This window comes from Pongo pygmaeus, chromosome 9 (genome assembly GCF_028885625.2).
Source record: "Pongo pygmaeus isolate AG05252 chromosome 9, NHGRI_mPonPyg2-v2.0_pri, whole genome shotgun sequence".
Taxonomy (NCBI): domain Eukaryota; kingdom Metazoa; phylum Chordata; class Mammalia; order Primates; family Hominidae; genus Pongo; species Pongo pygmaeus.
This window is the reverse complement of record NC_072382.2, coordinates 58583537-58605604: the sequence shown is the minus strand read 5'-3', so window position 1 is coordinate 58605604 and position 22068 is coordinate 58583537. Positions and strand designations below refer to the sequence as shown.

Sequence of the window (22068 nt, the reverse complement as noted above, 5' to 3'; positions counted from 1 at the left end):
AGATATTTGTTGAATAAATGAAGCTGTAATAAGGTGTTCCTGGAAGAGTGGCCTGGGATCTAATAATTTTGGGGAAAGCTGAGTTATAAGCTGGACAGAGCTACTCACTGCAGGATTTGTCAGTCTTGAATGTGCTAACATGCACTGCAGCTTTCCAAGAGGTAGACAGATTGTGCGTGGTTTTCCACACCTCTTCGACATCAGAGCCCTTTTTGGAGGAATTTCTCCCAGTCCTGATGTCCACAGAACACTCTCCAGGTTACATTGAAATAGATCACCCAGGAGCCTTGTGGGCATGAGGGCCCATAGGAATGTGGTGTATGATACTGACAATGGTGGCCATGGAGGCTTAAAACACACGTGCTCCTAGGGAAGCTTCATCAGTGACTGGTTATGTTCAAAGCAGTGCAGGACCAAACATAGAAAGCAGTTGCCTCTGTGCAGTGCAACTGGGGATGGGTGACTTTCACCTTTTCATTTTGTACAAATCCATGACAGAGTCTCAGGGGCAATAAGGCAGTTGTTGGGTTGGGGCTTTGTAAGTGGGAAGGACCCAGGAGAGTCACCCATCCATCCTGGTCCCCTCTCTCTGCTAGACACAGCAGGCAGGTATCACAGAAATGTCACCAGGTGACAGACAAATGAAGACAGAAGAAGAAGGTGGGGCCTGGGTGTGCACTGATGGGCTGGGGCAGCTGCCCAGCTGGGCAGGTCCCCCTTCTATGGCTGAAATGAAAGCTTAGAGTGTGAAGTCACCAAGGTCATGGCTGCAGAGCTGGACTTGTATCCAGGGCTCCCAATGCCCATACCTCACTTTAGTAACCCACAGAGGCCTGGTTGCCAGCCCCCAAGGGCCTTTCCCGTCCCTGTTTCCTGCCCCTTACCTCTTACCCCTCCATTCTACCACCTCCAGCTTGTGGTCCAGCCTAGGACTGCCTGGAAGGGACCTGCTCATAGGATCCCCCACTCTGGCCTGGGAAGGTAAGAGGCCTGGGGCTCCTCCTCCAAGGGCACCTACATCTCCACAAAGGGCCACAGAGGACTCAGGAGCTTCCTTGACATGGAAGAAGAAATCACCAACAGTGGGGTTTCAGACTGTGTCCGACAGGTGAAGGGGGTGATGGTTTGAAGCAAGAGACTGTGCCTGGGGTCTGCAAAGCTTTCACTCATCAGCAGAGGGTGTTTTTGTAGATAAGGGGATAAAGAACAAAGCAAAATGAGAAGAGAGACACAGGGTATGGGGACCTCTGGCCCTCTGGGAGGGGACAAGGCTGCAGAAGACCTCAGACAGAGGTGGCACTTGTGCTGGACAGTAAAGCAAAATGACCAAATTGCCTGGATTCAAGTCCTGCCTCCACCTTCTCCTGGCTGTGGGTCCTTGAACAAATACTTTAACCTCTCTGAGCCTCAGTTTCCTCAGCTGTAAAATAAGAATAATAACAGAACCTGCTTTCAGGGTTTTTGTGAAGACTAAGTGAGTTAATATCCATGAAACGCTCAGACACAGGGCTGCGAGCCAGATGAATAGCTTCTGGCACATGGCTAGTTCTGGCCAAACGTTCGGCTCTTACCATCACTGAAAGGACAGGCAAGGTTTCGGGGGTTTCCACGTGCTGCTCCTCTTCCTCGAAAGCCCTTTCTCCTCTTCACGAGGCTGACATTGACTAATGCTCAGCTCAGGGTTTGCCCCTCTGAGGAGCGCTCCTGGCCTCCCACTTCCTCTTGGTGGGTTAGGGGCCCCTCAGGGTTCCCACAGCTTCCCTCCACTCTGAGTTCCCCATCAGCCCTTAGCAGACCATGCTGTGACTTTCAGTATCTGGCAATTCTGAGTCCGTCTCCAACCCTGGCTGGGGACCCCCTGAGGGCACGGTGGCATCTGGCTTGGCTGTGTACTCACAGGTCCAGGCACCATCCCAAGCCCCCAAGGATTGGACAGGCAGTTGGACGGATGGACCCGAGTGGGAGGGCGTTCTCCAGCAACCGTCAGCCCACTCCAAGTGGTCACCTGTTTGCTTTCCTGGAGGGCTCCGTCTAACCACTGCATCATCCCCAAACCTGGGTGTGGCTGGTCTCCACTCACCGTGCCTCTCAGCAGCTCCCCCCTCGTACACAGCAGAAATGACCACCTTCCCAATGGGGGAGTCCACACCGCCTTCCAGGGCCAGGTCTAAGGATCCCTCCTGGTTAGAGGAAAACAGGCCTTAGGGAGCCAAGCAGACAGCAGCCTGCGGACACCTAGGCACCAAGGAGTCTCTTGACAGAGCCTCAGTAACAGTGGAAGAAGCCATGGGGCCGCCGGCAGTGCCGTCTGGAGAAAACGTGGCCTCGGTGCCAAGTGGGGCCTGGGTATGCAGCCTTACAACAGAAGGGTGTCTCCGTGGGAGACGGGAGGACAGTGGGGACCTGAGAGACCACCCAGGAGTGACCTTGAGACTAGAAGCAGGAAACCAAGGGAGGAGAGGCAGGCACAGAGAGGGATGGCGGCCCACTGGCCTCCACATGCCCAGGTACCTTCTTAATGCGTAGGAGCCGGACATCCTTCCCCATGATCTGCTCTGGGGTGAACTAGAGGGAAAAAGACAGTGGGAAGCTTTGAGCTGGCCTGAAGGATGGCGCTTGGGGTAGGGCTAGAAGGGGAATCCAGGCATCTATGGGACACTGGGCCCCACAGAGCACATGGGCAAGGGGAGCGTGCCCAGCCCCATCCCTATTGGTCTTCAACTGGGAGTCCCAGGAACCATGGGGACAGTGCACACACACACGTGCATGTGTACCATACAATTCACACTGGAGTGCCCTTTGGAAGGAACTTTCGTGGGAAGAGCAGCTGGGGCATCACTGGGACTCCTCCGTGCCCCACCTCATCCCAGGACCCCAGGGCCCGGAATGCACCACTATCAAACACCCTAACCCCCACCCTGCCCTGTTCCTGCGGTTACTCCCCCAGGAGAGAAGCGTCATCTCTTACCATGGAGTAGGGGTCAAAGCCTTCCTCATATTTCCGGAAATCCTGGAAGCAAAGGGAGGGCTTTAGGGCAACACAGCAGAGGCCCTTGAGGGTCAGGGCCGAGGAGTAGGAGGGTGAATGGTTGGAATCCAAGGGTCAGAAGTGAGGGGCAGGGTGGGGGAAGGCATGGCCAGGGTGCGGGATGCAGACAGGAGGCCGGCAACCCCAGCAGCCAGGGGACCCCTGTTCAGGGACAAGCAGGAGGCTGAGGAAGACTTTAGAGGATCTTGACCCTGCCCTGCTTCAGTGGCACAAGCGTCAGGGGCTGCAGGGGCACCAGTGATGTCTAGATGGTCTGGAGAGGCAGCATCTGCCTTGCTGAAAGTCTCAGCCCCAGCCTCAAGTCCTTTAGGCCCCACCTCATCTCTTCCAAGTCTCCACTGGAGCAGGCCCAGGCCCTGGGGGATGAAGCCCAGGGTGTCTCCACCCAGTGCTCTGACCCCACAGGAGGGGCCCATCCAGCTCAGGAGAAGGCTGTTCCTGGAAATCAGCCACAAGATGGTGGAGGGAGCCCACGGACACCAAAAGGAAAGCAGGTGGTGTTGAGAAGCAGTGTTGGCCTGGGGCCTGGCAGTGTCCTCATGTAATGCTTACCTAGAAGGTAAGAGGCCTCCCCAGATTCCGGGGAGTGCAGGTTGGCCCTTTAGCTAAGGGAGAAGGGAGGACACACATCTCAGGGGACCTGGCTTGATGGGGGATGCTGTGGGGACAATGGCTCCAGGGTATAGAAACAAGACAGTGAGGTGGCACCTGAACACACAATGAGGTAATGCCTGAACTACATGGCCTTCCTCGGGAGTCATACACAGTGAGTGGGAGCCAGGGGCATCCCCAGGCTGAGGGGCCAGGATGCTAAGCACAAGGGCAGCAGAGCCATGGCTGGTCCCCATGGAAGGTGGGAGCAGAGGAGAGCCCCGTGACAGGCCTCGCCGGACTGAGTGGAGCCACCCACAGCATGCAGGTCCCTAGACCACACCAAGTGATCCCTGGGGCCCATGGTCTGTGTGGTGGGGAGGCCACAGACTCCCCTATCCTCAGAATACACCAACTAAGTTCCGAGCACAAGACGAGCACCAAATATCAGCAGACAGATCCCCAAGCATCTGCCTGGCATCCCTCCTCACTTGCCTCAATCACCCAGGCTCAACCCCAAGAGGCCATGAGCTCGGCTCAGCTTGGAGGCTACATCCAGGTCAGTGTGTGGGCAGCAGACAGAGGGGGCACAGCGAATGCACGGGCAAGAAGGATCATTGGGCAGAATGTGGAGTTGACGCTCTTTGACTTTGAGGGCGCTGCCTACTCCAGCTGTTTCTCCTGGAAGGCTGGGCAATGGTGGCTCTGGCCTCCTTGCTCCATGATCCTGAGAACCAGCTCTCAGGGATGGGCCAGATGGCAGGTACTTGTGTTTTGTGTGAATTTAGATCAGAGACTCATAAGCCACTGCAGCTGGTCGGCCCTTAAAGAGGCAGCCCAGCCCCTCATTCAACAGAGGAAGAAACTGAGGCCCAGATAGGTGATATTCACGCCCAAGGTCACCCAGTCAGTGGGCAGGGGAGCAAAGGGTTTGACTCCAACTCTGGAGCCTAGACTCTGCACTTCCCTGCTTCTCTCCCTGTGAGGGCTGTTTGTGCCCTAAACCGCCAGGTCCTGGAAGGCCTCTTTTGTGATGACAGTGCTTTAAGGCGGGATGGTACAGTGTTTAAGAGCACAGGCTGCAGAGACCGACCTCCTGGATTCAAATCCAGGGATTGACATTAGCTGTGCCATCGTGGGCACATTTTCAAATCTCTCTGCTTCAGTTTCTCATAGATAAAATGGGTATGATAATAGCAATTACCACCCAGGGTTGTTGGAAAGATTAAATTGACAAATCCTTGGGCTGGGAGCAGCCTCTTTTGCCGACACCTATGTCTCACTGCACAGTTGATACCGCCCCTCTGCTCCCTGCCTGTAGTCAAATCAGCCTGTGGTCTGATGGTGAGTTATCAAGTAAGGAGGCTGGAGAAGCCTGGGCTGGCTGCAAGATCTCCCTTTGTCCCGGGGTTTCTTTCATTGGTGATGAAACAGCCAATCCAATGGTTGGCTCCGTGGAGGTACCCCAGGATGCAGGGGGGTAGGTGGCTGCCTGCCTGATGCCACTCAGAGGACCAGCAAGGACTTCCACGTCCCTGTGCACAGGAGTGCCCTAGGCACAGGGAGGACCTCAGCCACCACCTCCTCCCTGATGCTGGCTGGTTCAGTGTCAGGCAGGGTTGGTGAAGCTGTGATCTACCCGGAGGAGAAGAGGGGAAGGTACAGGGAGACACCTAAGCAGCCCCTTCCCTCTCTCCTAGGGCTGGAGCGAGGGCCCATCTTGGCCTCTGTGGGCCTCTGAGGGTTCCTTCTGCCCTGCTCCTCTCTGGACAAAACAGCAGCAGAAGCGGTGAGTGCCCAGGGATCCTGCTGTTTCTCAGCTCACGCATGGGGTCTAATAAGCCCTGGATTCCCATCTGATATGAAATCCTCCCCAACCCCTGCGCAGGCAATGGAGGACACAGCTCTGGCCTGAGGCTTGGTGGCAGATGGGGCCACTGTGGACCTGACCAGGTACTCCCAGAGAGAAAGAAGTGGCACAGAGTGGGAGTGATGGGGGTGGTAGGGAGACCCCCAGACACACAATGGGTATCAGTTTACTTGTCTGAATGCTGTCTGATAAACCACCATCCTCTTCAACATCTCCTGTGGCTGCCAGAGGAAAAAAAAGTTTCACACTGGAAGTTACCAATAGGTCTTGGCTGCCCCCTGGTGCCAGGCCTCGGGCCTGCCAGCCTGGGGCTGCCATGCCAATGTCCCTCCCCGAGCAGACAGTCTGGCTTATGTTAAGGGCCTACTCAACGTCCAAAGATGCTAACCAGTTGTTGTCAAGCAGACACCACCCCTTGACATTATCCAGAGAACATGACATGGATGCATCCGCAGGCTGTCCCAGGAGCAAAAACTTTGCTCTCTGGGGAGCTGACGGGACAGCTAAGGCCCAAAATAAATACCTCAGCTGTCCTGCCCTGACATTTGGATAGAGTTTCCTTGAAAGGGAAGTTAAAATTCTGACATGACTGTCTTCTCACTGTTCATGGGAGGCCAGCCAGTGGTTGGCACCTCTGGGAGGTGCACACGAATCCCAGCTCCCTTAGCCGTCAGTAACTGAGACTGGCGGACATTTCCCACTTCCCCAGGACCACAACTCAGACTTCCAGCCCCAGTGAGAGGTGAGAAGTAAGTTGGAGAAAGGGAGTGAACCTGCTCTGGCCAGTTCCCCATCTGAGAGTGTTTCATGCCAGGCCACAACAGGCCTTAGGGCTGGGGCCAGGGCACCTGGAATCTCTGTAGGTTTTGGCAAGATGACAGTGAGGGTAAGAGCGTGGGCTTTGGAGTATGAAAGGCATGAGGGTAAGTATTAAGTCCAGGCTCTGCCTGGGGCACCTGGTGCCCCTCTGGTAACCTCTCTAAACCTCCCTTTCCTTGAGTGTTAAACAGGATGACCACAGGAACCATCTCACAGTCCTGCTGTGAGGATTAACTGAGGCCATGCAGAGCCTGGCACATAGTAGGCTCTTCACAGGTCATAGTGATTATTATTACTTTTAAACAGAGCTCCAGGCTGTTCAGTGAAGTGGGGAACAGAAATTCCACTGGTCATGTCAACATCCACTTACACCCATGTGGCCTCATCTCTTGGCCAATAAGAAGGTTAAGAGACGGCATCTGTGATCTGCATTTTTGACCCACCTCACTTGCCCTCCAGAGACAGCAGAGCCCAGGGGAGGTAGCCCTGGTCTGCTCCTCTAGAGACAACCTGGAGGGGACCCAAGGGGCTTACCAGAACTTCAGATTTCACAGCTGGCCTGTAGATGAAATTGGGCTCCTGGTGGACCATGACAGGTTTGGAAATGGTGGACACGCCAGGGCCTCGTGGAGGCTGTGGGCTTGGGCAAAATGTCTACAGGAGTTAGTTTAACACGGACCCAGGTGAGGTCATGGTGGGGTGGCCAAGGCCAGCCATGCTACTTCTACACACATGCAAATCTACACCCATGCACATGCGAAGCCAGCCTGGTTCATTCAATCTGCTGGAGGTCCTGGGGGTGTGATCTTCAGCAGAGAGATGAGAAGCCCATTGGCCACAGTGTGGGCTGAGACCACAGAAACTACGGAGTGGCTCTAAGAAATCGGACACTTGAGCTAGAACCTGCCTTGGGGGTGCCAGCAGCCAGTGTCACTGAGGAGACACACTTTCAGACCCCTCTGTCAGTGGCCATGGGTGCTATCCAGTGTCCCTTGTCTTTAAGGGCTGTCTCTTTGGCCACAGTTCCAGTCCCTGGACCACAGTGTGAAGCATCTGCTGTTCCTAGTTGGTAGGCACATAGTCTCTAGAGGCCATGGGGTGAAGACCAGTAAGAGAGGCATCCAGGGGAGCTGACGCAACCTGTCTGCTTGGCTCTAACCCACTTGATCTTCTTGGGCAAGATGTATCAAATCAGTTCACAACCCTGCCCCCAAACCCTCCCGAGTGTCCCCATTGACTACTGAGCTCATTGGCTTGACTCCCAAGGCCTTTCACCAGCTTCTCTAGCTTCCTTTTCAGCCTTATCTCTCACTCCTCGCCATGCTCCTCACACTGCCTAGCTTTAGCCTCAAAAAATGCCAGGCTTTCTTGCCTTGAGGCCTTTGCATGTGCTCTTTCCTTCTTCCGCTTTGCCTCCCAGGTCTTAAGTTGGGCATCACTGCCTTCTGGAAACCTCCCTTGAGCTTTTCCTCTACTCCAGCCCTCTTCCTTATTATAGCACCTGTGCTTCCTCCATCTCCACCCTGATGGTGTGGCGGGTACCTACTTTTCTTTGTTCCCCAGCAGACTGTCTTGAGAAGGGAGACTGCAGCTGTCTATCTAGCAGGGATTCCCAGTGCCCTGCATAGTGCCTTGGCATACAGTAGGTGCTCAATAAGCATGTGTTGAATGAATAAATGAATGACTAAATAGTATGGTGAGAACATGGGACAGTGCCTGTGGATAGATCTGGCCCTGAAAACCCCCCTATGGCAGGTGCTGGTGTGGCAGGCACAAGTGTCAAGCCAACACAGGTGTTTGTTTCCATGACTTGGGACCTGCTGGTGGCTGGGCTGACTGTGTGGGCGTGTGGTCACTCACACTTCCTGCTGCAGCACTGATGACAGCTTGCCAGGGGCATGCAGGGAGGAGGAGGGTGGGTGGTACAAGGGTGAGAGGTGGGCCAAATGAAGCCAACCAAACAACAGCCCCCTGGCTTTCGAGGCTGGGACAACCCTGGCTTTGATGTTGCTTATGACATTTATGGTCCAGTTCTTCAGAGGCTCCTCGTGTTGGAGGGCTTTTAACCTTCCCTGGGCTCTGATCAGGAACTAACAGTGGGAACTTGGTGATGCCTTGAAGAATCTGAGAAATCTGGACTCTGTCTTGAATCTTGATCCTGACTCAAAGTTTTGCTGAGACTGAGATTGCTAAGATCCCAGGTTTGCAGCTTCACCCAAATTTTCTTGTACTCTGGACTATCAATAACCATAGTTAATGTCTACTAAACATCCACGACGTGCCTGCCACTCTTGCCATTCTTAACTTATAATGTGTTCATGTATTAACTTATTTGATTCGAATAGGTAGCTTCCATTAGCATTCCTATTTTTGGACAGGGATGCCCAGGCTCAGATAGATGAAGTAGCATGTGTTCAGTCACCTAGCTAGTAAGTGGCAGAGCCAGGATTCAAACCCAGCCAGTCCAACTCCCTGCTACTCCAACTTGCCATCTTTATGTTCCCTGCACTTCCAATGTCCTTGCTCCCATCCTCCATGTGTTGCCATCCCTCAAGGCTCAGCTTGTAAGCCCTCTACAGAGGTGTCTTCAATCTTCAGTTAGAATGAATCCCTCCCATAGCGCATTCCTTACGCATATTTTATAGCAGAAGCCTGCCTGGGCAGCAGCTCATCCTTCAGATGGCAAAGTCCTGGAAAGCACAGGCATGTCAGTCTCCTCCGCATCCTCTTCAGCACTGCTCCCTTCTCCCCTTCACAGAGAGAGGCCCCAGGCAGGTACTCAATCAAAGTGGAATCAAATTTGTTGAGGAAAAGCTACTGCTCATCTTGATGGAGGCCACTTACAGAGAAAAATGTTGTGCAAGGCTAACTCAGCTCTAGAAACCAGCTCCTGGCTGGGCTCTGGGGGAAGATGTCCCCAGAACAGGCAGATTTCTTCCTATCGAAGCTGCAGGGCTCACAACTCCAACCAGAGGTCCAGAAAGGGTCCCTCTGAGAGTCTCCCGCTGGAAGCTGCAGCCTTCCTGGCATCTGGCACTTTCTTCACTCCCACCTTCCTTGTAAGCTCTCCTGAGTGCTCTGAGATGCTTGTCCTGCTCTCCATGCAGGAACTCAAATCCACGCAGGGAAGGTTAATAAAAACCACTGGTCAGGTGCTATTGACTATGCCCTCCCTCAGCAACCCCTGCTACCCTCAGCTGACATGAGATGCTTTTGCACTGACTCAAGCCTGGCCTCATAGCTTTGGGAGTGGAATAATATTTTGTTTTTCCCTTCATGGGATCCAAGCTCCCTGTCTTCCTCAGAGATTGCATGTTTCAAAATAGTCTTTGGATTACGAATAATTAATAAGAAATATGTCTTTTTCAGAAAGACACTGTTCATCTTCCTAACATCCAAGAAAAACATTCCTATTCTTTTAATAGAAAATTATTTCTAGGAACTCTCTCATCTTCATTTTTTCTATAGCTGGAAATTGGCCAGAAATTTCTAGGTATTACACTTCAAGCCAGTGCAGTTGACCAGTACTGTAGAAAATGGCACTGGAATGTCCTAATACTGCATTTGATGGTACAGTGTTATCACTTCATTTACAGAGCCAAATACGCCCCTGCTTCCTCCTCCCCTCCCTTTTTTTCCCGTTAAATCAGGAGTCATTTCCCATATTCAAGGCTTTCTGGGATAATATCAGGAAGTGACTGGATGTGACAGAGTGCTGGCTATTCATTAACATAGCCTTCCAAGTTCTACATTGAAAGTTACCAGCATACACTAGCAAAGAAGAGCTAAGAGAGAGCAATGAATATCAAATGGACACACTGTTGCTTACCCCAAAGGTCCCAGGCCATTCACCATACAACACAGCACTTCAAAATCAGTGAGAACCACCATAATATACATGCAGGATGTCCACACATGTACACGGAGGGGGCATTCCTGGAAAATGGGGTGAGATGATGTTTCTTTCTGTCTCCACTCTCAGGAGCAGTGGAGGACATGGGAAACAGCAGTTCTCCCCACTCTTCCTACTTCCAAACATAGCATGCGGAACAGGGAGATTACCTTTGGGGTGGGTGGGAAGCTCCGTTCAGGGACAGGGGAGTTAGTGGGCTTCCCACTGCGGTTCTTTGCCTCCCAGTCCTCCACTGGATTGCCTGTGTCCCCAGTGCGGAAGGGATGGTTGCCCAGTGCTTCTTCCAGTGCCAAGGGCAGTGGGCGGGTGGGAGTGAGGTCTTGGGTGGGAATGGATGGCGGGGGAGGGATGGGAATGGGGGGTGGAGTGCGCTGCACCCATGGGGAGGATGAGGCGCTCACATGGCCAGATGAGGGAAGGACAGGGGGCGCCGGGACCTTGTGGGGTGGGTTGGAGGGTGGAGGGTGGGGCATCACAGGCAAGGCAGAGGGAGTCTTGGGGGGATAGTAGAACATGTCCAAAGGGATGTCGTCCAGGTCAGTGGTGTGCAGGTGCAGTCCGCCTGTGAAGCGTCTCAAGGGTGGGGCCAGGGGAGACACAGAAGGTGGGGGAGGTGGGGGCCCTGTGGTCATCTGGGGGGGTTGCAAGGAAGTTCTGTAATTGTCACTCTGATTAGCGCTCCACTTCACAATACATCGAGCACTATGCTCTTCTAATCTGTTTCTCTTGCTACTGGAGACCCACCACCCTTAAATCAGAACCATGGGGCGCCATTCCTCTGCCACCTGGATGCCCAGCTGAGCCCATACTAGGCTGCTGGTAGGGAGTGCCCAAATGCAGAAGAGCCCCGAGTTATGCCATCTGTGGGTGGTAAGGTGTTCACAGAGTTCATTCTCTAAACTGGAATGCCCTTGAGAGTGTAAGGGGGACTCTTAGTCATGATGCCAGGACAACAGGCCTAACTGAGACTATCGCAGATGAGCTGGGACTTAGTGATCACTCTGGGAATATGCCCAGAAATACAGACATATCCCTCCTCCCCAAGACGGGAGTGGGGGGGTAGGGGTGGGTCTGGACAGTGGATGGGCACTGTGAGGCTAGTGACGTTTGCTAGTTGTCATCTCACCTCCCACTGTCCCCACAGTGGATCATTCTGAAGGCAGCAGGAGGGTCTATGTGGAAAGAAGGGCTCTGTTACCTCTGAAATCTCATTATCAGCAGAGGAAATCTGCTCGAGGCGTGTTTGACAGAGCCTCTCCACCCAATATTGAATCTTTTCCGATTCTTCAAGGTCTTCCCGCTCTGTCTCAGACACCTGGGACCCAGGATCGGCGCAGAAAGGAGAGGACAAAGGGCACATTTGAATAACATGTGGATAGAAATAGCATGAAAGCACTCCTTTAAAAACTCCAGAGTACTGTGAGGTGCATCAGCTATCTAGAAAGAGACCTGGGTTTGTTCCAACTGGCCCTCAAGGAGGCGGCAACAAGGGAGAAGAGAGTGGCGGGGTGTCAAATTCACTAAGCAGAACTTGTAGGCAAAATCAGAAAAGGGGCTTATGTATTGTGAGGGATTAGCTGGATCCCAGATCCCCATGAACCCTGAGGCTCTTATGATTTTCCAAGAATGGTGTTTTTGTAGCCTCCCCCAGCACATTCCAAGAGTTTAACTTGACTCTTTTTTTTTTCCTGCTCCATTCTGTCTTGCCCTCAGAAGCACAAGTTCAATCTTATTTTTAATTTTGTAGCTAATTTGTTCATAATGTCAGACCTAATGCATTTCACATTTTCCAGGACTTCTCTGGTTTTATAATCTAATCAAATTGGCATTCTGATTCATGGATGCGTTAAAGAGAAGCAGAAACAATGATACCTCCTACAGCTGGGGAGTTAAGGTTACCCATCTCACCTAGCATAGGAATTATTCACGGTGTAAGGTTGCTTTGGACATGTCTTCATGGGGACAGCCTCAGATATATTCCCAGGTTGATGAGGTCTAACCTCAGACACACCCTATCTTGAGGGGAGCAGCTTTAGACTCATAGCCTGATTAGTTGGGAGATAGCCTCAGACCTACCACCTACATAAAGGGGTTAGCCTCAGACCCATATTCTCAGAGCCAAGCTAAGTTGGGTGGGGGAGTCTGGTCTTACAATAACCTGGGAAGGGAGGCCAGAGTGATTCAGACTTGTAGACAGGTCAGTGGAAGCCTAACTTCAAAGCTACAGGCAAGGCAGAAGGGTTAGCCTCAGAGCCATACCTGAGATGGAGAAGCCTAGCCTTAGACTCTGGTGGGGTAGAGTGAAGAGGACAGACTCAAACCTCTAAGCCAGGTGTATCAAGGGCTAACCTGAGACCTACCATCTGGTCAGAAAGGCTAACCTCAGACTCACACCCCCCACCGACCAATGAGGCTAGTTTCAATTCCAAAGCCAGGAGCAAGACTCACACCCCCAAGCAAGGAGGCTAGCTTCAATTCCTAAGCCAGGAGCTAACCTCAGATGGCCCTGGGCAGGTGGTATGATCTCTCTCTCTAGGCTGGGGAGCAGGAAAGGGCTCACTCCACCCTTGTACGCCATTTGAGGAGAACAACTCCAGCTGGTCCTCTGGGAGCACATGGAGAACGACCACATTGTGTCCCAGGGATGTTTGCCTGGCCTGCAGGCAGGACACGTACCTCCTGGGCCAGCCGGTTGATCTTTAGCTGCTTTTCCTTCTCCAGCATTTCCTCTTTCTCTTTGTAAAGCTTTTGCTCAAACTCCAGTTCTTTCTTATTCTTTCTCAAGTCCTGCAGGCTGTCATACTTGGCTTTCTTCTTATCTTTTCCTTTCTGAGTAGATGTGGCATTGTTTATATGACAAAGATTACAACTAGTGTCGACAGCACAGCACACGGGGCATCCAGTCCTCAGATAACACAACCATCCCATGGAGATCCCCTCCCTCAGCTCTGTCACCACACTGGACATCAGACCTCAGTTTTAGGACAGGAAGGCCACTGCTACCTACTGCAGAGTGGGAGACACATTCTCTTTACCAGCCAGAAAGACTGACTTATTAGTTCACTAACTAGCTGTGTGGCCTTGGCTAAGTTCCTTAACCTCTCTGGGCCTGATTTGCCTCATCTCCAAAATGGTAAAAATATCTCCCCCACAGGCTTGCCACCCAGTGCCAATGAAATAACATCCATGAAAGAACTTTGTAAAAGTTCTGTATAAATAAAAAATAAAATAAAAAAAATAAGTGCTATATAAATAAAGGGCATTGTGTTGATTTTCCAGTATCTGGCATATGCCTTCTGCATCATCTCATGTTCAGATTCAGAGATGCATCCTGGGAGATTCCAGAGAAAATCTGGGAGGGCTGGCAAGCCTCATCTGTAGAGGTCCTGTCCTAAGCTATAGGTGATAGGAGTCACACTCAGACCTGGGGGCTCAGAGCCAGGGACATCAGATTTTACCCGCATGCTTAAGCTGTGGACCATTTCACCCTGGAGAGTCTAGACCCACAGTTTCCTCTGAACTGGGCCCCTCTACTGAAGGCTAGCTGGAAACTGCAGGACTGGGAGGCAGGGCATGGAGAGAATGGCTTAACTGCTTTATACTCACCATCAGGGTTCTAGAGGATTTGGGGAGAGACATGAAAGGCAAATAGACTCCTTATTTTTCCTGTAGGAATTAAACCCACCTAGCCTGCATTCCTGGCTGCTTCTCTCATGGGGTTGCAGGGAAGCCAGGGGCTAAGGCAGGAAGAGAATGAACATTTATGAACTGCCTATGTGCCAAGGGATTTATACCGATGATCTCCTATGTAGGTTTATCCTCATTCTTTGATGAAGGAGCTGAGGCTCAGAGAGGTAAAGTCCCTTGTTCAATGTCAGACATCTTGTAAGTGATAGTACCAGGATTTGGACCTGAGTTTTCGAGGTCCCAGTTTTTCTACAGTGCCCTGATGAGCTGGGGGCAAGGGAAACATGGCAGGAGGGAGGGTCAGCCCCCATCACACACAGCATGGAGGACAGAGCGAGCACTCAGGAGAGGGGCAGCAGAGACAGCCCACACCCTGGGCAATTTCTGGGGCAAGGAGGAAACTGCCTGTTCACTGAGCTCACCCCCGCCCCCAACAAGCCTTCTGGGGATCTGCTCTTGAATTTCCTGAATCATCTTAGCATCCAAGGCCAGGAATGAGGAATTGAGCTCCCTAGCAATGGACACACAACATTCATCCACAGCTGGAGGGACTTGGTGGGCCATTATGGACCTCTGAGGGACTCTTCCTAGCTCCTCTCCTAAAGACACACACCTCTGTGCACTGCTAATGTGCTCTGGAAATGGTCACCTCTGGGACCCACCTCCAGAGCAGTGTATGAGCCTCTCAAGAAAATGGTTCTCACTGCTTCAGAGTCCTGCTTGGTTCCTTGCCTACCTTGTTCACTAGACACAGTTGATAGATGAATCCCTGCCATCGTAGTAGAGATTCACACAGCAGCTTCCCAAGAGGAGCCAGAAACACTGCCTAATGGTAGCTTGCTAGAGTAAGAGCCTGGCCTCCTCCAGGACCACCATGAGAAGAATGGCCATTCTGTTGCTTAAAAAAAGAAAAAAAAAACCACTACCAGTGCTAAGATTATAGAGTCAGGGCTTCTGGGGGGGGGGAGGGGGGGGTAGTAGACAGTTTCTGTCTCACGCCCAAGAAAGTCACATCTGTACAGATGCAGAGGGCAAGTTGCCCCATGGCATTTCCCACTGATCTCAGACTAGCCCCACACAGGTTACTTAGCTGTGTGTGAATCTGCCTTCCCTGCCAGACGGTGGGCTCCTGCAAGTAGGGCCGGTCTGTGTGAGTGACTCAAGCAATTCTGATGAAAGGGCTTAGTCAGAATCATGAATCCTTCAGGCCCTGGCATAAATTCTGTGGGGCCAAAGGCCTGGGAACCTTGAGCCCCAGAGGGATTTACTGCCAAGGTGGAAATAGAAGGCACTGAATCTTTATATTATTATTATTATTTTCTTGAGACAGGGCCTGCTCTGTCACCCAGGCTGGAGTGCAGTGGTGCAATCTCGGCTCACTGCAGCCTCCGCCTCTAGGGTTCAAGTGATTCTCCTGCCTCAGCCTCCCGAGTAGCTAGGATTACAGGCATGTGCCACCACACCCAGCTAATTTTTGAATTTTTAATAGAGACAGGGTTTCACCCTGTTGGCCAGGCTGGTCTTGAACTCCCAACCTTACGTGATTCGCCTGTCTCGGCCTCCCACAGTGCTGGGATTATAGGCATGAGCTGAATCTTTATATTTTTAAATAAGGGGAATTTATGCACAGATGATCATGGCCATGGATACCCACTTGCATTTCCTGGGGACTTGGCGTTCCAGCTGCTGGGAGACAAAGAGTCTCTCACAGCTCTAGAAAAAATGATGATGAGTTTTCAGAGCCAGTATGAGGGGCATGGTTCTGTTGTCCTTTCAGCTGTCAGTTACATCCATGGCCTGTCAGTTACAATATTCCTTTTGGTCCAGACTGAGAGGGGAGGCAGATGGGGCGATTGTGCTATTGATTCTACCCAGAAGCAATTTTTCTTTTTTTTGGGAAGTGAAAATGAAAACCAAAATGCCAGCTGTTTCTGGAATAATTAGATTAAGGAATAGGGGAAAGCCAACCCTATTTCTTTATCAACAGCACTTTCAAGGACATGATTTCTGATGGGAGGTGGTATGTGGAGAAGATTTTAGTTCTTTTACATTTACATGTTATTAGTGCCTGAAAAGATTTGACATATCTGTCTCCTTTATTATTTTTTCAAGTAAAATCCTATGTGTGCATGTGTGTGTGTGTGCTTGTGTGTGTGTGTATGTTTTGTCCTCTCTAGCTGAGTTCTAGTAGAGGCAGTATATAGAGAAGAATTAGAAATCTAACCCAATGAGGCATCCTAAGCCACCAAAGTCAGCCTGTCAAGTGAAACAGATAGTCTTATGAGACCAAGGCCTTTCTGAGACCAGGACAATGTGTGAAGGAATTCCCAGAGGAACTCTGTTCCAAGTTTTATTCAATGCTGTACAAATCTTGATCTATGTTCCTAGATAAAGGCATTAACCTCTGTCGGGAAAAATATTACTGTTTGTTATTTTAATAGCAATGTGCTGGAGGAAGGGGGTAGATTTTGCTGGCACAGTTAATATTCCCATTTTACAGGCAGGGAGAATTATATATCATCAACGTCACTCAGCTGCCAGTGCTCTGGTTTCTGGGGAACCGACATCTTGCCAGAAAGCGCCGGTCAAGTGATAACATCCAATTTAGCTCACCCAGATTTATGCTGTTGCCTGACCTCCAAATACCAAGTCATCTCGAATGTCCAATTATAGATATTAACAGCAATGTTTTCACAATCAAATGTCAATGTGATTTAGAAAGACAAGGACAAGAGAGTTTTACAAGGCCTGGAGATATTGTAATAAGATTTAGAGAGAAAATTAAAGGTCCTAGAGATTGGAAAAATGCATTATCCTGGGCATATGCAGAGATATTCCTAGGAGAGGGCTGTGCTTGGAGTGGGTCTCTGTCCCAACCTGAGGCAGCAAATCCGCACCTCGTCAGCCAGGCTGCGTCTGGCACAGCCAGTCTCATAACATGCACTAGGTACACCCACTCCGATAATTCGCTCTGTCTGACCCCAAGCTTCTGGCCTTGGTCTCTAGTTCTACTTGACAGAGAAACACAGGAGAAGCTTCCTGCCCCTTTCCTGTTCCCATCAGGGCCAGTGCTGATGCACACACTGCCAGATGGTACTTGGATAGGTCTCACACCGTGGATCCCTCTCCCAATGTTGCCTTTGCAACGGCACCCTGCCATTTGATGTCAACCTGACACAAAGATGCAGATGGAGTTAGCCTTCCAAGTGAACAGGCCAAGTCACACCATTTAGTGTTGACAGGACAAGGAATGTTTGGGAAAAGCCAAAACTCACAGCAAACTACGCAGCACACCAGCACAGCACCCAACCCTGTCCTACCTTCCGGATGGTTGGGAATTTGCCATCGTAACGATAAAACCATCCAAAAGCTATAAGAACACAGATAACAAAATGATGAGACACAGTTCAGCTCAGCCAGAGCATCCATGGGCAGCAGATGGGAGCTGGGTTCCCAAGGAATGCATGACTTTGTGAGATAAACAGCATTGGCAGATCCGACAGCAAAACTGCACCCTCTGTCCAACTCGGCTTACCTGGCCTCGCCTTGGTTGCAGAACAGGCCTAAGACCACCTGAGAAAAGCCCCGGTTCCCAGGCCCTGGGTCACTCTCAAATGCCTCTCCCCAGAACACTGGCTTCAAAGTCAGGGCCAGAACATCAAAGAGAAAACCCCTTGCGGAAGGATGAGCTTTTCCAAATCACAGTCTTCACATACAAAGCCTTGTTGAAAGAGAACAAGGACTTTTCTAACCCATGTCTGGTCCCTCCATACAAAAAATGGCTCGAGACAAAAGGGAGCCTGGGTGTCTGCCTAGAACTGCTGTTCAACAGAACAAAACTGGCTTGTCTCATAGTGCAGGTCAAGTCCTCCGCTTTCAACATTCAAAGAGAAGGCAGTGGCTGGGACAGCTCTTGGAAGGACAGCTCCAGCAGGAGTCGGCAGGAGATGTGCCCCCAGAAAACATATCCTCATCCAGGCCAGATAACCAGTGCACCAGCCCCCTTCCTTCCCCAGGCCACAGCTCCACAGAGTAATACCCCCAATCTGAAGCTCCCTGGGGCCAAGAGCGATGGCTGAATTATCTGCCCCGGACCAGCCTGAGTGCTGGAACAGGATGCTGAAAGCCTCCTGCTGGACCAGACACTACCTCCTTAGTTGCTGGATTTGGGAGTGGTCTAGGGGGTCCTCAGGGAGGGGCCAGAGCAGTAGAGGGGGATTTTGGCAATATCTAAATATTCGAGCCAGCGGTTGAGTGGTACCGGTGTGCGACAGCTGATCTACCAGCCTGGGCATTGAGTCCTGTCCTCTAGGCTTTGTGTACAGTGCTTGGGCCAAGCCGGGGCTTGGAGGAGCTTTACAGACTCTAGTGGCCCCCACACATGCCGGTCCCCCAAAGCTGGGTGTCTGCACTGCGGTCAGGAGGAGGCGGGGAGGGTAAGCAGAGCAGCCAGGCCAGGTAGCAAAGCGGGGACGCGAACCTGCTCTCCCTGCTCCTCCGTGCCTCCATCTGGGTCATCTGCGGGCTCGAGCTCAGGCTCCACTCCCTGATCATCTACCCGGGGAAAAGAGGAGGAAGCTGGTGAACCAAAAGGGACTTGGGAGACCAAGAGGCCGGAGAACCTTCTCAGGAGTTTGGGGACCTGTAATCAGCTTCCTCCACGGGAGCTGTGAGGTCAGGGGCAGGGGACAGAGTTCAGGAGCGCAGAGCAAAGTTTTTTTGCTCTGAGCTTGTACATACAGTGCTTTCAACCTTGGCAGCTTTAGTTTATCTGTCTGTACAAAGGGCTAACAACAGGAAACTCAGATCTGAGGGCAGCGTGAGAACCATTTTGTAGGGTATTGGGCTGAAGGCTGGGAAGTGCAGTGAGGAGGATGGGAATGTCAGAATCGCACACGTTTGAGGGCAGGGGGCTGCAATGGGAGAACAGACCCTCCTGACTTCTGCTTATCACCCTTGCCTTGGAGCTCTGGGACCCTAGGGGATGTCTGAACAGTGTGGACAGCAGATGGAGGCTGAAGGTCTTGAGGAGGTGGGGACATCCCAAAAGGTAAAAGGGGTACATGGAGTTAGGAAGACCTGAATTTTGACATAATGTGGAGAGAAGAGCAAACCCTCCATTCCAGAGTTTCCAGCTTGGACTCTGGCCTTCCTAGGACTCTCGAAGGTAGTATACCAGTTTGCATGTGAGCTGCTTTTTAATATTTTAAAAGCTTAACAGAACTTGCCCATTGGCCTATGCAAAGGCTGTTAAGTTCTTTGGCTCTTGGCTCAAATTACATTTACCCAAGAGTGGAACCCTGATGCTCCCTTACTAACAAGGACTACTTAATAAAACAATGGAACACAAATGGTTATTTAATAGTTTGGTAGGAAAATAACCTCAACTTCCAAATCATAGGGTCTCTTGTGGTGGAGGTGGGGGAGATAGTTGATGGGGCCTTGGATAGGGAGAGAAGGTTGGAGATCTCCTATTTAAACATCTCCATCTTTCAAGAATCCCTCAGCTACCGGATCCTTAGTCAAGGCTGCCCCCCGCAACTCCTGCGTAACCACCTATTGCCTAAGCTAAGGGAAGGTCTGTTAGGAGCCTCCGTGGTGGTGTCCTGGCCTTCAGGGCTTGGCAAAATGTTGGGGGTCTGCTGGATCAGCCATGGGTAGGTGGGCAATTTTAAGAGCCCCCTGGGGCAGGCTGGGGGGCAGTCAGTCCCAGGCACATAATTAGGATGAGTGACTTCATTTTCTAGGTAAGAGATGCCCCATGCTCTTTTATTTTAAAAAATGCAGGGCCCGGGGCCAGGTGCAGTGGCTCATGCCTGTAATCCCAGCACTTTGGGAGGTGGAGACGGGCAGATCACCTGAGGTTGGGAGTTCAAGACCTGCCTGACCAACACGGTGAAACCCCGTCTCTACTAAAAATACAAAATTAGCTGGGTTTGGTGGCGCATGCCTGTAGTCCCAGCTACTCGGGAGGCTGAGGCAGGATAATTGCTTGAACCCAGGAGGCGGAGGCTGTGGTGAGCTGAGATCACGCCATGGCACTCCAGCCTGGGCAACAAGAGCGAAACTCCATCTCAAGAAAAAAAAAAAAAAAGCAGGGCCCACCCCTTGCAGGCACAGAAGCCTGAGTCAGGTATAACCTATTGCAAACTGGGTCCCTGAGTTGAAGGGTGGTTGGATAGGAGCTGGCTGGGGCCCAGGCCTGCTGGACCAACTCAGCTGAGACCATGCTAGTCCCCAGGGAACAGGGAGTGAGGCAGGAGGTGAGCTGGCTCAGGGACCTCACTGCATTTCCTGCCTTAGGTCCAAATGAGAATTAAATTGCTGGTGCATACAGAGAGATAGAGGCAGCAGCTGTCCCAGCTCAGCGGGAGGGTGGGGGTCATCCATCCTGTGCTTTGTGGAGCTGCCTAAGACTACATTTACCTTGAGCAAATGCAAAATTCTTGGTCTTTTTATTCAAGGAGCTTGATCTGGTTAAAAAGCACTAAATAAATAACCAGCTAGTGAAAGGGTTTTTATTTTCTATTGTTCCTGAGAGGGTGTGTTTGCTGTGAAGCTGAGGCCCAATTTCTTGGAAGGTACCAAATTGACTAGGATTACTTCCATGAGAAGCAATTAAAATCGATTTCTCTCCTGAAGCTCCTATTTCACTCGTAAGAGCAAATTAGCTGCCTGTCTAAAACAGCGATCATTCATTGGGATCTTAGCTCTGGCCACATCCTCAACTGATACTGAATGTCACGGAGGAGGCTGATGAGAGTGTGCTTTGTCCTTCTGAGAGGACCAGGAGATGACACTGCCCTGCTGCCAGGAAGAAATATGTGTTGGGAGCTGTTTGCCTGCACCAGGGAGGGGTGAAATGGAACCATCCAGATGCCCTGCACCTCTTCCTTGGTGCAAGTGGCCTGTGTTGGCAGGTTGACATTCCCATGGGTCTCAGATGTGACCCAAAGTTGGGGACAGAGCTGTCCAGACCCCATCACAACATGCCAAATGACTGCCCCACAGCAGAGATGGGGAACCTGGGCTCTTGAGTCCAGATTAGCCCCTTGCTGGAGGTTCCCAGTTCAGCTGAGCACAATCAGCTGGAGTAGGACCTGTCCTGTGTCAACTATAAGTCAAAACAGCTGGAAGGCAGGAGTAAGGAACCAACCAGCAATCCTGGACTTGTGGTTGTCATGGTCCCCGTTTTCCTCTGGCAGTGTGGGCTGCCTCTTAAAGAGGCATATGGAAGCTGGGGTTGAGAAGGTGGTCAGGGAGCAGGTGGTAGAGGCCTAGACTGAAAATGGAGGTGAGGATGTGGGACAGATGAAGAGAGGAGATGGTAAGGAGAGTATGAGCTGAGGCCCCAGGATAGCACAGCCGTAGCCCATAGCTGGGTGTCTGGGAGAGGCCTCCTTGTCCTGTTCCTGCCTCCATCCTTGGAGTGGTGTGACAGTGGTTCACGTACAGGGATATAGGGGCTGGAGACACTTAGTAAGCTCCTCTCACAGCTATGAATCAACCTTGGACCACCAGAGCCCTTCTCTGATGTGAGCTCCTTCCTCTCTTTTCTGCTGCTGGCTTCAACCCAGCCCCTGTTCAGAACCAAGTAGGAGGAGGACCCGGCACCCAAAACACTAGGACAGTAATCCCATGAGCTAGTCCACTTTTGCCATGGCCGTTATTCCCTCTTCAGCAGCCTGACAGCCTGCCCGTGTCAGTGTTGTGGGGGACCTGTGAGCTGGGTATGTGGAGCTGGCCCATGAACAAGGGGAGCAGACAGATCCCTCCTACTTTGATGCTGGGGCAGATGGTCTCTGACCCACAGCTGCCCCTCCATGAAGGAACCACAGCCCAGAGCACCAAGGGCTATTCATTTGGGAGGTGGTGGTGAGGGGAGGGAGGGCCAGCATTTCTGTCTAGTCCCCTTAGCCTCTCCCCTTGGCTCATGAAACTTACACTTTGGCTTGCGAAGGGGTACTGGGTGTACCTCAGCAGTGATGGTTTTAGGCAAGAGTAGCTGTTCCTTTGAGCCCCAGTCTTCTTCCCATTGCTTCTTAAACTTCTCTTCCTCCTCTACAATCCTGAAATGAGACCCCCATGCCTGTTATTGGAGTCAGAACCCTCATAGGCCCATCTCCTGCATATCGGAGA

General features: G+C 51.6%; 1 protein-coding gene across 2 annotated transcripts in view; it reads right to left on the bottom strand.

The window, feature by feature from the left end:
• Window positions 1–22068, bottom strand: part of USH1C (USH1 protein network component harmonin) — a 50418-nt gene that overhangs the window by 5073 nt on the left and 23277 nt on the right. Inside the window, exons 14-23 of one of the 2 annotated variants that reach the window (XM_063671111.1) lie at window positions 21874–21998; window positions 17250–17299; window positions 12919–13071; window positions 11441–11557; window positions 10392–10874; window positions 6864–6983; window positions 5681–5731; window positions 2969–3010; window positions 2512–2565; window positions 2081–2180 (exon numbers count right to left, since the gene is read on the bottom strand). In XM_063671111.1, coding sequence (XP_063527181.1) covers window positions 2081–2180; window positions 2512–2565; window positions 2969–3010; window positions 5681–5731; window positions 6864–6983; window positions 10392–10874; window positions 11441–11557; window positions 12919–13071; window positions 17250–17299; window positions 21874–21998 — 1295 coding nt within the window. Of the gene's footprint in view, window positions 1–2080; window positions 2181–2511; window positions 2566–2968; window positions 3011–5680; window positions 5732–6863; window positions 6984–10391; window positions 10875–11440; window positions 11558–12918; window positions 13072–17249; window positions 17300–18409; window positions 18484–21873; window positions 21999–22068 lie in introns of both variants that reach the window. The other variant, XM_054438738.2, reaches the window with a different exon arrangement.